The 12,841-nt window shown below is 42.0% G+C and overlaps 1 protein-coding gene across 2 annotated transcripts in view; it reads right to left on the reverse strand.

Annotated features, from left to right (window-relative positions):
* Positions 1 to 12,841, reverse strand: part of DIP2B (disco interacting protein 2 homolog B) — a 232,750-nt gene that overhangs the window by 12,122 nt on the left and 207,787 nt on the right. For both annotated transcript variants that reach the window (XM_060166242.1, XM_060166241.1), the window contains 8 exons: positions 12,038 to 12,147; positions 11,820 to 11,900; positions 8,257 to 8,380; positions 6,535 to 6,656; positions 5,219 to 5,330; positions 2,793 to 2,902; positions 2,172 to 2,302; positions 363 to 531 (listed from right to left, as the gene is read on the reverse strand). In XM_060166242.1, coding sequence (XP_060022225.1) covers positions 363 to 531; positions 2,172 to 2,302; positions 2,793 to 2,902; positions 5,219 to 5,330; positions 6,535 to 6,656; positions 8,257 to 8,380; positions 11,820 to 11,900; positions 12,038 to 12,147 — 959 coding nt within the window. The remainder of the gene's footprint in view (positions 1 to 362; positions 532 to 2,171; positions 2,303 to 2,792; positions 2,903 to 5,218; positions 5,331 to 6,534; positions 6,657 to 8,256; positions 8,381 to 11,819; positions 11,901 to 12,037; positions 12,148 to 12,841) is intronic.

Below are 12,841 nucleotides of genomic sequence, written 5' to 3' on the forward strand. Positions count from 1 at the left end.
ATACACTCATGAATGAGCGACCTTATCTCTGGGGCAGTCGCCAATCTCTGAGATTCTCAGGCTGCAAATTCTATTGGGAAAAATCCTCTTGGAGGTCACAGTTTCTGTTCATCTTCACATAAAGTCATTTCTGTTCAGCCTCCTCACCAGTTTTACCTTCTTCTCCACAATGTAAGAATCAGATTAAACTCTGAAAGAGTGCATTAAATTAGAAACTGAAAGAGATAAACTTCCTGAGGTTTACAAACACCTGTTTGCCTAGAAAAAAAGCAGGCAGATGTGTCTGGCCAGCCCAAGGTGGGGTATCATCTCGCCTGGCCCATTTCCCTCAGGACTGTCTCCTGGTTACAGCTGCTTCTTACCTTCAGCACCTCCACTTGGTTTCCAAGCCCCTTGGTGCAGAGCTCCATCACTGAATAGGAGCAGAAAGTGTCTCTTATTTTGTACTGGTTGACCGTGGAGAGCCAGAGGAAAAGGTTGTTTTCCAACTCCATAGGAGGAATTAAGATGGACTGGTGACCTGAATAGACACTGCAATGAAAAAAGGCAAGAACTGACATTATCAATTCATCCTAGAACACCATCAATTCAGCAAATATTTACTGAGCATGAAGGACAGGGTTGGGTCATATTAGATATAAAGGTCTAAGAATCAGCCTTGTTCCTATGCAACTCACAAGATACAATAACTACAGAATAAAGCAGACTGTGGAAGGCGGTAACTGAGATGTGAATAAAGGCCATCATGATCACAGAATGACGAGCAAGTCATTCAAACTGGGAACACAAGGGGCGGCAGGTGTTTCACTGAGTCGGCAGCAGTTGAGCTCGGGCTTGAAGAATGAGTAGGAATTTGACAGTGGCTGGAAAAATGGGGAAGCTGGTGAGGGCATTCCAGGCAGAGGGAAGAGCATATGCAAAGGCACGGCAATATAAAATTACATGGTGTGTGTGAGGTTGTCAGAAATAGGATTCCAGAGTGAAATACTAAAGCATAGAATGCCTGGGGAGTTGTGAGAACTGAAGCCAGAAGGGTCAGGGCCAAACTGTGAAATCACTGATCTATTATTATATCAAGGAGTTTAGAATTTACCCAGCAGGCTGTCACTATAGCTTGAAGTTGGGGTAAAGCTAGTTACACGGAGCGGGTATTGGAGACACGAGTCACTGAAGGCTGAGAGACAGTTAGGAGAGGCTGCAATAATCCAGGTGAGAGAGGATGAGAGCTTGAACCCTGACAGTGCACCCAGGATAAAAAGGAAGGAATCCTGTATTGTAAAAAGGAAAGAGTCCTGTATTGTATGTACAATCTCCAGCCGTGAATCCTCAACTTCCTAAACCTTGAATATAGACCAGAATAACTAGGAGCCCAGGAATCCTGTATTAAAAAAAAAATACTGGAATTGTGGTTTCCACCTCTGGAGATCTAGGTTAGTATGTCTAGGGAAGCCCCATTAATTTTTTTTTTCATAGACCCCTAGGTGATTCTTATGTAGAGATAGGTTTAAGAATAATGGAGCCAAAGGATCTGACATTTAATTGGAAGTATGACATAAAGATATAGAGTTGAAGATAAAGCCCAAGTTCCTAGTGTGGGCCCCTAACCTAGGTGGATGAGCCCATCCTAAGAAGAATGGGGACACAGAAGGAAGATGTTGAATTGAGGCATCTGTGAAGCATTCATGAAGATGCCCATCAAGGAGGTGAAAATGCAGGCTGAGATGAGGTCCTCTGGGAGGAGAGTAGAAGGAGTTGGGATCTGCTATCCCACAAGGAACAATGTGGCCAATGTGCTACTTTCCAGCCACATGCTGTCACCCATCTCATTACATTCCTTCCTGCCAAGCCTAGGGGGTGCATTCTGGCTGACACAGTATGACATTTCACCCAAGTGTCATCCTTCTACTTGGCTCTGCTTCTAAAATGAGGATGACAGGATGGAGCACAGAAGAGGCAGTAAGATCACTGCCCTTTTGTCTGAGGCATAAAACTAATAGAGGGAATACAAACAAACCAGACAAACGTCGAAGATACATTAGATGCACAAATTCTGGAAAGCATCAGCATTTTATTGAAACTTTACCAAATTAAGGGAGCAAACGGAAGGATGAGATGCTCACAGCCCCAAAGATATTCCCATGCATTCTGTTTCTTTGCTCTTCCATGCCTACCTGCAGAGACACCAGAGTGCAAAGCCAAGTCCACAGTAAGGGTCAAGGCAGATGGCGATCTGCCGAGAGGAATACAACTCGCACTGGAGCTTGATGGCTCTACAGAGAGCATTGACCGCAGAGTGGGACATCTGGAAGGTAAGGAACATGGAACAGGATGGAACTGGCATCCCACAGGCAGAAAAGCAGCTCTAACGAGAGTTTTGAGAAGCTTACATTCCCTCCAGCTCCTCAAAATGATGTATATTTTTCATTGCTTCAAAAAGCCTAATCGAAGTCTAACTGAAGGGTAAGTCTATCTGTTAACTTCTCAATACTGAGTTTTATGAAATACGAATCTATGACTTCATACTGGCTTGAACTAACTCGTGTTATCTGTTGGCTTCTATGCTAGGTTCAGAACACTTCATAACACAAATTCCTTGGGATAACTTATTCCGGAAGAGCCAATGCTTTTATTTAAATATAGCAGTGGCCCTTGATCCTCTGCCTACTGGTCTCTGGTACGACCAGCTGGCCTCTCCATCTGAAGTCCCTGGGGCAGTGGTCATCTCTATTTTTTGCAGCCCTGGCACTTTACCAGCACCCAGTGAGAGAGTAAATATATCCCGACTACTCTACCTTCACTCCCGTAAGCATGCCAGTTGTGGAGACACTAAAATCAAGGTACGCCAGCATCTCAGGAGTGGGTGGTTTGTACAGCTGAGGTAACCTTTTCCTGGGTAGATCATCTGCAAGGAAAAGAAAAAACCCGATGTCAATCAGACATGTTGACAACAAGATCCTACTGTATAGCACAGGGAACTATATTCAATATCCTCCAGTAAACCATAATGGAAAAGAATGTGAAAAAGAATATATATATATGTATAACTGAGTCACTGCGCTGTACAGCAGAGATTAAACACAACATTGTAAATCAACTACACTTCAGTAACATTAAAAAAAAATCAGACACGTTGGAACTTGAAAATCATTGCTCTTCAACCGGTCTTCTGTGGCTTTGCTATGGCCACACTTAGCTTCTGGGATTTGCTAAAGCTGAGGCTTCTCGTATTTAACCAACCGGCTCACATATGTCACTCCTAGAGGAGGGTTGGGGTTGAGGGCACCAATAGACAATATAAGCAAGGAAACTACATCAGGCAGATGTATTTACTAGACGATTAGAGAGGGGTAATATACCATAGTAGCTGAAAACACAGGCTAAAGAAGCAGACTGCCAGTGTTCAAATCCCAGCTCTGCCATTTCTCAGTGATGTCATCTTGATGTTATTTAACCTCTTTGTGTCTGTTTCCTTATCTCTAAAGTGGTAATAATACCTGCCCTCCCAGAACTGTTAGGAAGTTAATTCATATAAAGCACTTTAAGACAACTCAAGAAGCTTTACTTGTTGTTATGCTGGTTTCAAGTTAAAGTTCATTATTTACAGTTTAGTACACGTCACAGTAACCATGGACTGCTTTAAAAGTTGGACAGTTTTTCTCCAAGGTAACATGACTGATTTTAAGAATGATAATCTAGAATTGGGAATTATTTTCCTTTGCTCTTTTATGATAACCTCTCCCTTCCCTCCAAATTTGCTTTATAAGTATGTCATATCCAAAGATATCAAGGATGTCTCTGGCCCCAGCCATGCCTCCTCAATGGCTCCTTTGGCTTTCCAGATCAAGAAACGATTCTGACTCTGACTTTTCAATCTCTGTATCATTGGGCACTCATCTCTGGTCAAACCAAAGACTTTCTCTATCACCTTCAACCCACCTCTGTGTAGCGAAGGGCCACTCAAATACCTAAAGAAACCTTTCTGTTGTCTGTATCACAGACCACATTCCAGGTCTTCCTGAAACATGACTGAGTCCAGTAACCACAGCAGATCTATCTACATCATTTAACACCAACACAATCCACTTGTGTTACATATTACAAATGACTTTGTGTATATCCTTAAGTAACATATGTAAAAAAATATAGCTCAGCATCTGGACACAATAACCATAAATAGATGTCATCCCTGCATTTAAATCCACATAAATGTCCCTGAAGTGGACACTACGTGATACTTACTGAAAACTGGTAGGGAGGAGATAATGATTAAGGGGCTGGGAGGGGAGCCAAACTGACTGGGCTTGAATTTCAGTTCTGCTACTTACTTAACCTCCCTGTGCCTCAGTCTTCTTATCTGTAAAATGAGGCTAAAACTGGCACCTATCTAATAGGGTTGTAGAAGGAGGAAATTAGGTAACACATGTTACATGACTGCCACATGGTAAGGGCTCAATAGAAAGTTAGATGTTGTTATTACTGTGATTGTATGCTGGTGCTTTACATTATGTCATTTCATCTTCACGACCCCATGAAGTAGTTACGAGTAACAGAGGATGAGGATTTACACCTGTCTGCCCAACTCCAAAACCCACACTCTCCCCTCCACCACCATCTCCAGCTATCCCAAAGTCTTACCCCCTTCTTTAGTATGAACACCATCTAAAATTCATACACTTTATGGTTTTCAAAGTATTTTCATATTATGTTGCATTTGATATTCTCAATAAATATGTGAGTCGGGCCAGGGTAGGTAGTGTTTTAGGAAAGGGTCATCTCAGACAAGGTTATACAGAAAATAAGGACTGAAGCTTGAACCAGAACCAGGTCTTCTGACTCCTCGTGCAATGCTGTTCCAACTCTATCACATCTGGAAGTCAAGGGTCAGATCCTCCCCATACTTTATGTAGCCCAACATGTCTCCGGTCACATCTGGCATCAACACCTCACCACCGTTTGGCGATGCCAAGAGTAACAGCAAGTCACGTTTTGTCGCCAGAGTTCTGGCACTCTGTGATCTGCTTCTCTGGATCTGGATGTTGCAGTATCCAGTCCTTTGGTAACTCAAGCTGAGTGGATATTAAGTTTTGCCTCTGTCTTAGCAGGTGGAATGGGCTGCAACGGAAGAGCTGTGTAAACACCTTTGGTATGAGAACCTAGGAAATCTCGGGGAGTGAATGTTCTTGCCCCCTCAATGCCTCTGGAGAAATCTCCCTTTCACCTGTGTCAATGATAGTTGGCCAGGTTTTCACATCCACAGCTGCTGCTGCCTCTCGGGACCTCAGTAACCTCATTAGGGTCTGTGTGGTGAGAATGCAGGCTGCTTTGCTGACCTAGAAACAAATGGACAAAAATAAGCACCATGAGGCTTAGCCCCGTGTAGCACCATAGGCTCTGGCTGCTGCTAAAAGCAACTCGCACATCATACTGGGACAGGGCAGTACCAGCTTTTCAAAGAATACACACAGGACAATGGAGGTCAGTGTTCCCCTTACATTTGTCCTGAAAAATGCGTAACACTGAATTAGAATGATGGACTTGTTCATAACACACGTTACTGTTTACAACAGTGATTCTCAAATATTCCATGGTTATAACCTCAGTATGGATCCCCAGATCTCTTGATTTCATGAAGACCATAATAAAATAGAAACATGGACTTCGTAGTACTCAGGGAATGAGAGGTGTTGGAGGATCATCTCTGAAGGAGGTAGTGTTTGCAACAGTCCAGGGAATATGGTGAAACACACCGGACCTAGAACATACCCTGGACTTGAGGGACTCTGTGCACTCAGAGGAACGAGCTCTCCCACACACCCGCACGTGGAAACGCATGGGGACCAACTTCCCTCACCCCGCAAACTGTGTCAGTGGAAGGAAACTCCCCTCCCTGCTGCTCCGGCCTACTTTGCAGAATATAACCAGGGCATTTTGCCAAACTGAACTTTGTAGTAAAATCATCTGTGGCAAATGCACCTTTTATACTGCAGGCTCCAGTTGGGGATGGAGCAGCAGTTCTTAGAGAAACAAATGTGACATAAATTGGAACTTTGTAACTCTTTGCTTTAAAGTACATTAGGATATGATTAGAATAAGATTTATCTTACTTTCCTACTATAGTATACTTTAATACTATACCAAGCGAATTTATAAGACTAACCCCCCAAAAAGTGACCTGACATGGGGAGAATTCAGTTTGGCATTTAAAATTACCTTGGTTACTGTGCAGAAAAAATATTAGGACTTTTTTAAGAAGAGGGAAAAAAATAAGTTTCATGGAGAAATACTAATGACAGCTTCACTTCCTTAATGTTCATGATAAAAACACAATCCTGTATCTCACCAAAAACTGCTTTCCCCACATTCCTTCACTGGAAAATGCTGGTCACTTTGATCAGATAAAGGAAAAGGAGGTAGTTTGCAGGAGACAGATTCGACTTCCTGACTCAATTAGACTGGAAAATGAGTAAGGATGCTTAGCTGTCTGACTCTGGGTTTTATGAGATGAGGACAAGGCAAGTTATACCCGGCACTTACATCAACAATCATGCGGACGGTGGGCAATGTGGCTGTGAGGTTCTGAGCATGAGGAGGTCGGACGGTCACAGGTATGCACCCGGCATACAGGGAGCCGTAGAACGCAGCGATTAACTCGATGCCTGCAAGACAGAGCCACTTAGCTGCCTGGTTTGTCACCGAGAAAGCAAAAGCCAGAGCTTCCAAAACCAATTTATTTATTTATTCCAAAACCAGTTTATTAAATCATGTGCCAGATGGGTTCACTAGACCGTAATTTAACAGAGACATTATCGGAAGAAATTTTTTAAATTTAGAAGAAACAGAAGGTAAAGAAGGATGCATATAAAACAACTTAAAAAAAAATATAGAGAAGCCAAGAATAAATAACGAGAAAGGAGCTCAGAAGTAAGCTCTTGAAAGATACCTGACGAAGGTATTTTGACATCATTACTTGATATTACCTAGGAGAAATAACTGCAAAAATTAGGGCTGCTCCACTTGGAAGATAAAAGAATGGGAAAAGGAGAGATGAGGAACACTTGAGCTTTCTTTCACTCTTTAGAAGGCCGCTATGTGAACAGCAATTGGACCCCCAAGATGTCACTCCCCCAGTGGGTGCAGGTTTTAGGGAGGCAAGGCATCACTTGATACGAAGCCTCTGCAATATCAGGACTCGAAGGGTGGCCTCCTTGGGAAGTGCTGTGGTCCATTACCATGATTAATTGGTAGATGGAAGACAATCTCCCAGGAACAAGGAGGAATTCCTTTACCAGATGACCTTCTAAGAAATCTTAGTATCAATGTAAATAAAAAAGCAAAGTGAGAATCACAGTAAAATGAGGTAAAAGGGATAAAAGACCACAGAAGGCTGGATTTATGAGTTAGGTGGCCGAAGACTAAAGAAAGGGACAACTGAAATATTTCACCTAAAATTTTTAATATTTACACCAAACTCATCAAGTAATTCTGAGTCCCTCTTTTCTTTAATTTTATTTTTGGCTGCACTGGGTCTTCGTTGCTGCGCGTGGGCTTTCTCTAGTTGTGGCAAGCGGGGGCTACTCTTCGTAGCGGTGCACGGGTTCTAGGCATGCGGGTTTCAGTAGTTGTGGCACTAAGGCTCAGTAGCTGTGGTGCATGGGCTTAGTTGCTCCACGGCATGTGGGATCTTCCCGGACCAGGGATTGAACCCGTGTCCCTTGCACTGGCAGGCGGATTCCCATCCACTGCACCACCAGGGAAGTCCCTGAGTCCCTCTTGATGTAAAGAGGTTGCTGAATTAGAGTGTGGAAGATGAATGCAGTAATAATCGAGGGACAGTAAGCACGAATTACGATGTGGAGAATGTGAAGTCAGAGTTCACACACAACATGCTTTTGAAAACTGGGTGAAAGAGTCCTGTTCCTGAGCACTCCTAGAAATAAGGGTCTCTTTTGAGTGTTTCCAAAAGTCAAGAAGTTGTCATTCACTCATTCAACATTTACCATAGTGCCAGGCACTGAGCTAGACAGTGCCTGGAAATACAAGAGTATTATACAAGACAGGAAATACAAGAGTAAATACAACAGACCCGGTCCTGGCAGAGCCCTCACACTGCACAACCCTGAGAGGAGAGGCCTGTTCCCGTGGCATGAGCCTGTGCGCACAGCCCACGTGGTCATGTATAGCAGCCCTGAGCTCCTGTCCTCTTAGAGTCTGTAGTCTAGCAATGGAGCTTGTCTAGTCTACCAATCCAGCACTTACCAGGTGGATAGAGTAATACAACGTTGTCTCCTGCATTGAGATGTCCCTTGTCACCAAGAACTGCTGCAATCCTCTCTGCTCGCTTATGAAGCTGAAGGCAGCTGGCCGTGCACACCGTAGTTCCCTGTTAATAGAAGAAAGGATAAGCAGGTTGACGCCCAGTAAGGAAAACGGTAACAAACAGAGCCAATCTGACATTATATGGAAGGCTTGTGCCTTGCTAGATTATCTGCAGCAAGCTATCAAGTTCAGTGAAAATTCCCCAAGCACCAAAAGACGTGTGTGGTATTCCTTTTCTTTCTCAATGTTTGAAGGTACTTAGGGACTAACAACATTAACTTAAATCAAACGTATGTATTTACAGTCTCTCTTATTTAAGATAGCTTTAAAAATACATAGCAATTTTGTATTTACATGAAGAAATAAGAGAAGAGGGGAAAATAAAAGAAATGAAAGCAGGACGAGGGCATGAGTGAGGTCAGGGCGCTGGCTATGTGGTCAAGTACACTTGTGTAAAACACGAGTTTGGCTCTGAGTATTCTAACAGCAGAGATGTAAACAAAAACACGAACAGTGAATTAACAAAGGTTAGCAGATTAGGAGATGGCCAATTATTCCTGGTCCTGAGAATAATTTCTCCTGCGGGTCTTCATAAATACCCTTATTGTCCAATTCAAGTTTCACCGAGCTGGGCTTTTTGAACCCCTGTGCCTTTGTAAAATATAACACACGAGTGTGAAAGTGCATAAGATATGAACGTGTAGCTTAATAAAAAATTATAGGGCTTCCCTGGTGGCACAGTGGTTGGGAGTCCACCTGCCGATGCAGGGCACGCAGGTTCGTGCCCCGGTTCGGGAGGATCCCACGTGCCGCGGAGCGGCTGGGACCATGAGCCATGGCTGCTGAGCCTGCGCGTCCGGAGCCTGTGCTCCGCAACGGAAGAGGCCACAGCAGTGAGAGGCCTGCGTACCGGTAAAAAAAAAAAAAAAAAAAAAATATATATATGTATATATAAAACAAGCATCTGTGTAAGAACCAGCCTGATGTGAAAAAGACCCCTGCTTAAAAGCACCCTCATGGGTGCCTTCTCCTTCCCTCCATAGGGAACTACTATCGTGACTTTTTAATGTTAGTGGCTAATTTCTTTTTCTTTATATTTTTACCACCTATGAAATATTTGATTTTCATAGTTGTACTGTACATATATTTTTTTGTGATTTGCTTCTTTCTCTCAACATTCTATGAAGCGTCATCTAACCTCTCATGCTTAGGTGTATAGTTCATTTGCTTTTGTTGCTGCACAGTATTTAACTGCATGAACATACCACAATTTATTCATCCATTCTACTGCTGATGGACAATTCATTCTAATACATATATCCTGGTGCATAAATATATGAGTTTTGGTCAGGTATAGCCCTAGAAATGGAATTGCTGGGTCAATGGGTATGCCCACCTTCAACTTTACCAGATAAAACCAAACTGTTATTTGTCTATATCGTGCCAATACCACACTGTTTTAATTATTGTAACTTAACTTTAAAAAACTCATGATAAAAACAAGTTTACTGAGCTGTTTCTTTTAAAAATAACTTTTAAATTTCATTACTATAAAGTAGTACAAGTTCAATATAGAAAATTTGGAAAATATAGATTAGTAAATATGAGATGTAACCACTATTAACTTTTGCTGTATATTTTCCTGGTTTTTAACAAATGAGTATGTATTATATATAAATTCACATACAACATTAAAAAAAAAAAAGGTATACTATATTATGCCAGAGGCTGTATAGTGCATTGGCTAAGAATGTGGGCTCTGAAGCTAGTTTGGGTTCAAATGAAGGAGCTAATTTCCTAGTCCTACCACTTAGGGCCCTGCGACCTTGGGCAAGTGATTTCATGTCTCTATGCCTCCATTCCCCTAACCTTAAAATGAACTATGAAATGGAAAGCACCCAGGACAGGGTCTTCAGTAAGTACTCAATTATTATTAAAGTTTTATATCCTACTTTTCCTACTTCCACATTATGACTATTTTCTGGGTCATCAACTATTCTATAACATTATTTTCAATGACTGCATAGTATTTCATGTTTATATGCCATAATTTATTTAGTCAATTGTCTATTGTTGGACATTAAGGTTATAACACTAAAATGAATATTCCTTTGGCTAAAATCAGGGTTAAATTCATAAGGCCATTTCTTACAATGGCTCTCTTTTTGGTCCTTGGTACAGCAGTAAACTAAACTTCAGTAAGAAGCATTTTCTGGGCATAAGGGAACAATGTTGTATGGTTCCTAAGCTTTCTGGTGGCCTGGGCTAATCCAAGGTAAAATGTTAGAATATGCAGAAGAATAGATGGACTACATGTCCTTTAGTCATCCATATATATTATTTCTCTACCCAAGAAGCAAATTTCAACTTACTTTCACTAACAAATAGATCTGAAGTATGATTTGACAGGGCCATAAGTTTAACTGTAGCCAAGCTTGGGAGTGGAGTGGGGAACAAGCTGGATTGACATCTTCTTACTGAAATGGAAGGACCCTAATCAATCCATGCACTTGAAGAGAAGCCCACTTCATGCAGAGGTGGAGCAAGGAAGTCCCAAAGTTTTGTACCATAGAGCAACGGTTCTTAAGATTTTAACTGACTTTTCACTAAGATGCACAGCATATCCCTCTCAGGTTCTATCACTGCATAAATTCTCAAAGCTGTGTATGTGTGTGTGTGTGGTGTGTGTGTGTGTGTGTGTGTGTGAGAAAGAGAGAGAGAGAGAGAGAGAGAGAGAGAGAGAGAGGGAGGGAGGGAGGGAGAGAGGGAGGGAGGGAGGGAGAGAGGGAGGGAGGGAGAGACTATCAGAATCCAGGGCCTGGGGCAGAAGGGGGCCATCTGGGTAAGTCCCCTAAGGGACTCCAATAGGCCCTCCAGTCTTCCCTCTGCTGGTGACAAATACTGTTCTATGCTGTGGTCACAGTACCAGCTTCGGACTCAACCATTAAAACAAACAAATCTCAACAGACTCCCATGGAATGTATAACTTAAAAAATACAATATTCTGGCGAACCATCCATTAGAAAGCAATAGTTAAACATACTCTTGAATAATTTTCAATTTGCTTTTTATGTTAGCAATAAATAATTTAAGTATGTACTAGAAACAACTGGTTTTTAAAATGTTGATCTAAAGTCATTTTATTTCTGGTGGAAATCAAAGAATTAAAAGTCAAACTGGGTTAAAAATTACATTGACACAATGCATTCTGTCTATCTGTAGATTATGTAATTACATGGTTGTCCTATGGTTCCTATCAGAACTGAAAAAAGACAACTTGATTGTGACAAAAAAGAGACAGTATTGAATAACACTCCAGGAGGTCTCATTTCAACCTTGAAATAACTGCACAATTTATCTTCATATATCAAAACGAGGAGAAAGCAACAACTCCTTCCTCTGAGTTGGCAATAGAACTTTTCTGATGAAAGAAAGAGATCAAGTGTGCCTAAGATACTCTCACAATAGCCAGCTGATTAGACATACAATTGCATTTTTAATACCTTGGCATTTAACAGCATGAAGAGTACGTGGTCAGGAGTTGCCTGGGCTCGCCACTGTAAGATCTCCGCCAGAAATTGGTGCTGAAGTCATAAAGCAGAAAAAAGAATCATGGTCAGCAACTTTTAAGAAGCTGGACAATGCATCTGCCATCTGTTACCTGAAGCGTAGGTTCTGCCCTTGACTTGTTTGTAAAAATCAACACTTCTGGAACACTTACCTTCTTCACTAAATCATTCTCTTCAATTTGCCCAAGATCCCTTCCTGCAGCTTGTGCTATGCGTTTTCCTGCAACCAGATTCCCAACCATCACAGAAGCAGGGCCTACGCCTGTAAGTAAAAGCAAAAATCAGCTCTCTGGAGATGGCGATTCAAGCTACATACCACCCCCACGCCAGCCCCAAGCATTTCCAGACTGACCAAAGCTGGTTCAAACGTTCATTCAACCAATACCGACTGAGCACCCTTCTAGGCACTGGGACAAAGTAGCAAACAAGACATACAGCTTGTATTCTAGCGGGGAAAGGCAACCAATAAACACATACACAAATAATGTCAGGTAGCAGGAAGTGCTGGAAAAATAGAAAATAGGACCACAGGAGAGACATGGATTGGGGGGTGGAGGGACTGTGTAGAGAGGGAGGTTTTCACTCCGAGGAGGTGACAGTTGGTTGCACTGGTTCCTACTGATACATTTCATCTGTTCCAATCATGGATAAAACCCTAACGGGGGCTTAACAGTAATAAATATCTGGTCTGAAAAGAAATCTGCCATCTATGAGGACTGAGGGTGAGTTCATCAGGAAAATCAGAAGGGCTTTATTTTAAGTGAGCAATGAAATCCAGATTGTAGGACATTCTACAAGACAACTGGCCTGGATTCTTCAAAAAGGTCCGTGTCTTGAAGACACAACAGATTTGGGAGCTTTCAAGTTAAAGGACATGACAGCCAAAAGCAATGTGTGACTTTAGATACTGGATTAAAAAAAAATCAGCTACTATAATAAACAGGTGGAGAAATATG

This window comes from Lagenorhynchus albirostris, chromosome 11, assembly GCF_949774975.1.
Source record: "Lagenorhynchus albirostris chromosome 11, mLagAlb1.1, whole genome shotgun sequence".
Lineage (NCBI taxonomy): Eukaryota > Metazoa > Chordata > Mammalia > Artiodactyla > Delphinidae > Lagenorhynchus > Lagenorhynchus albirostris.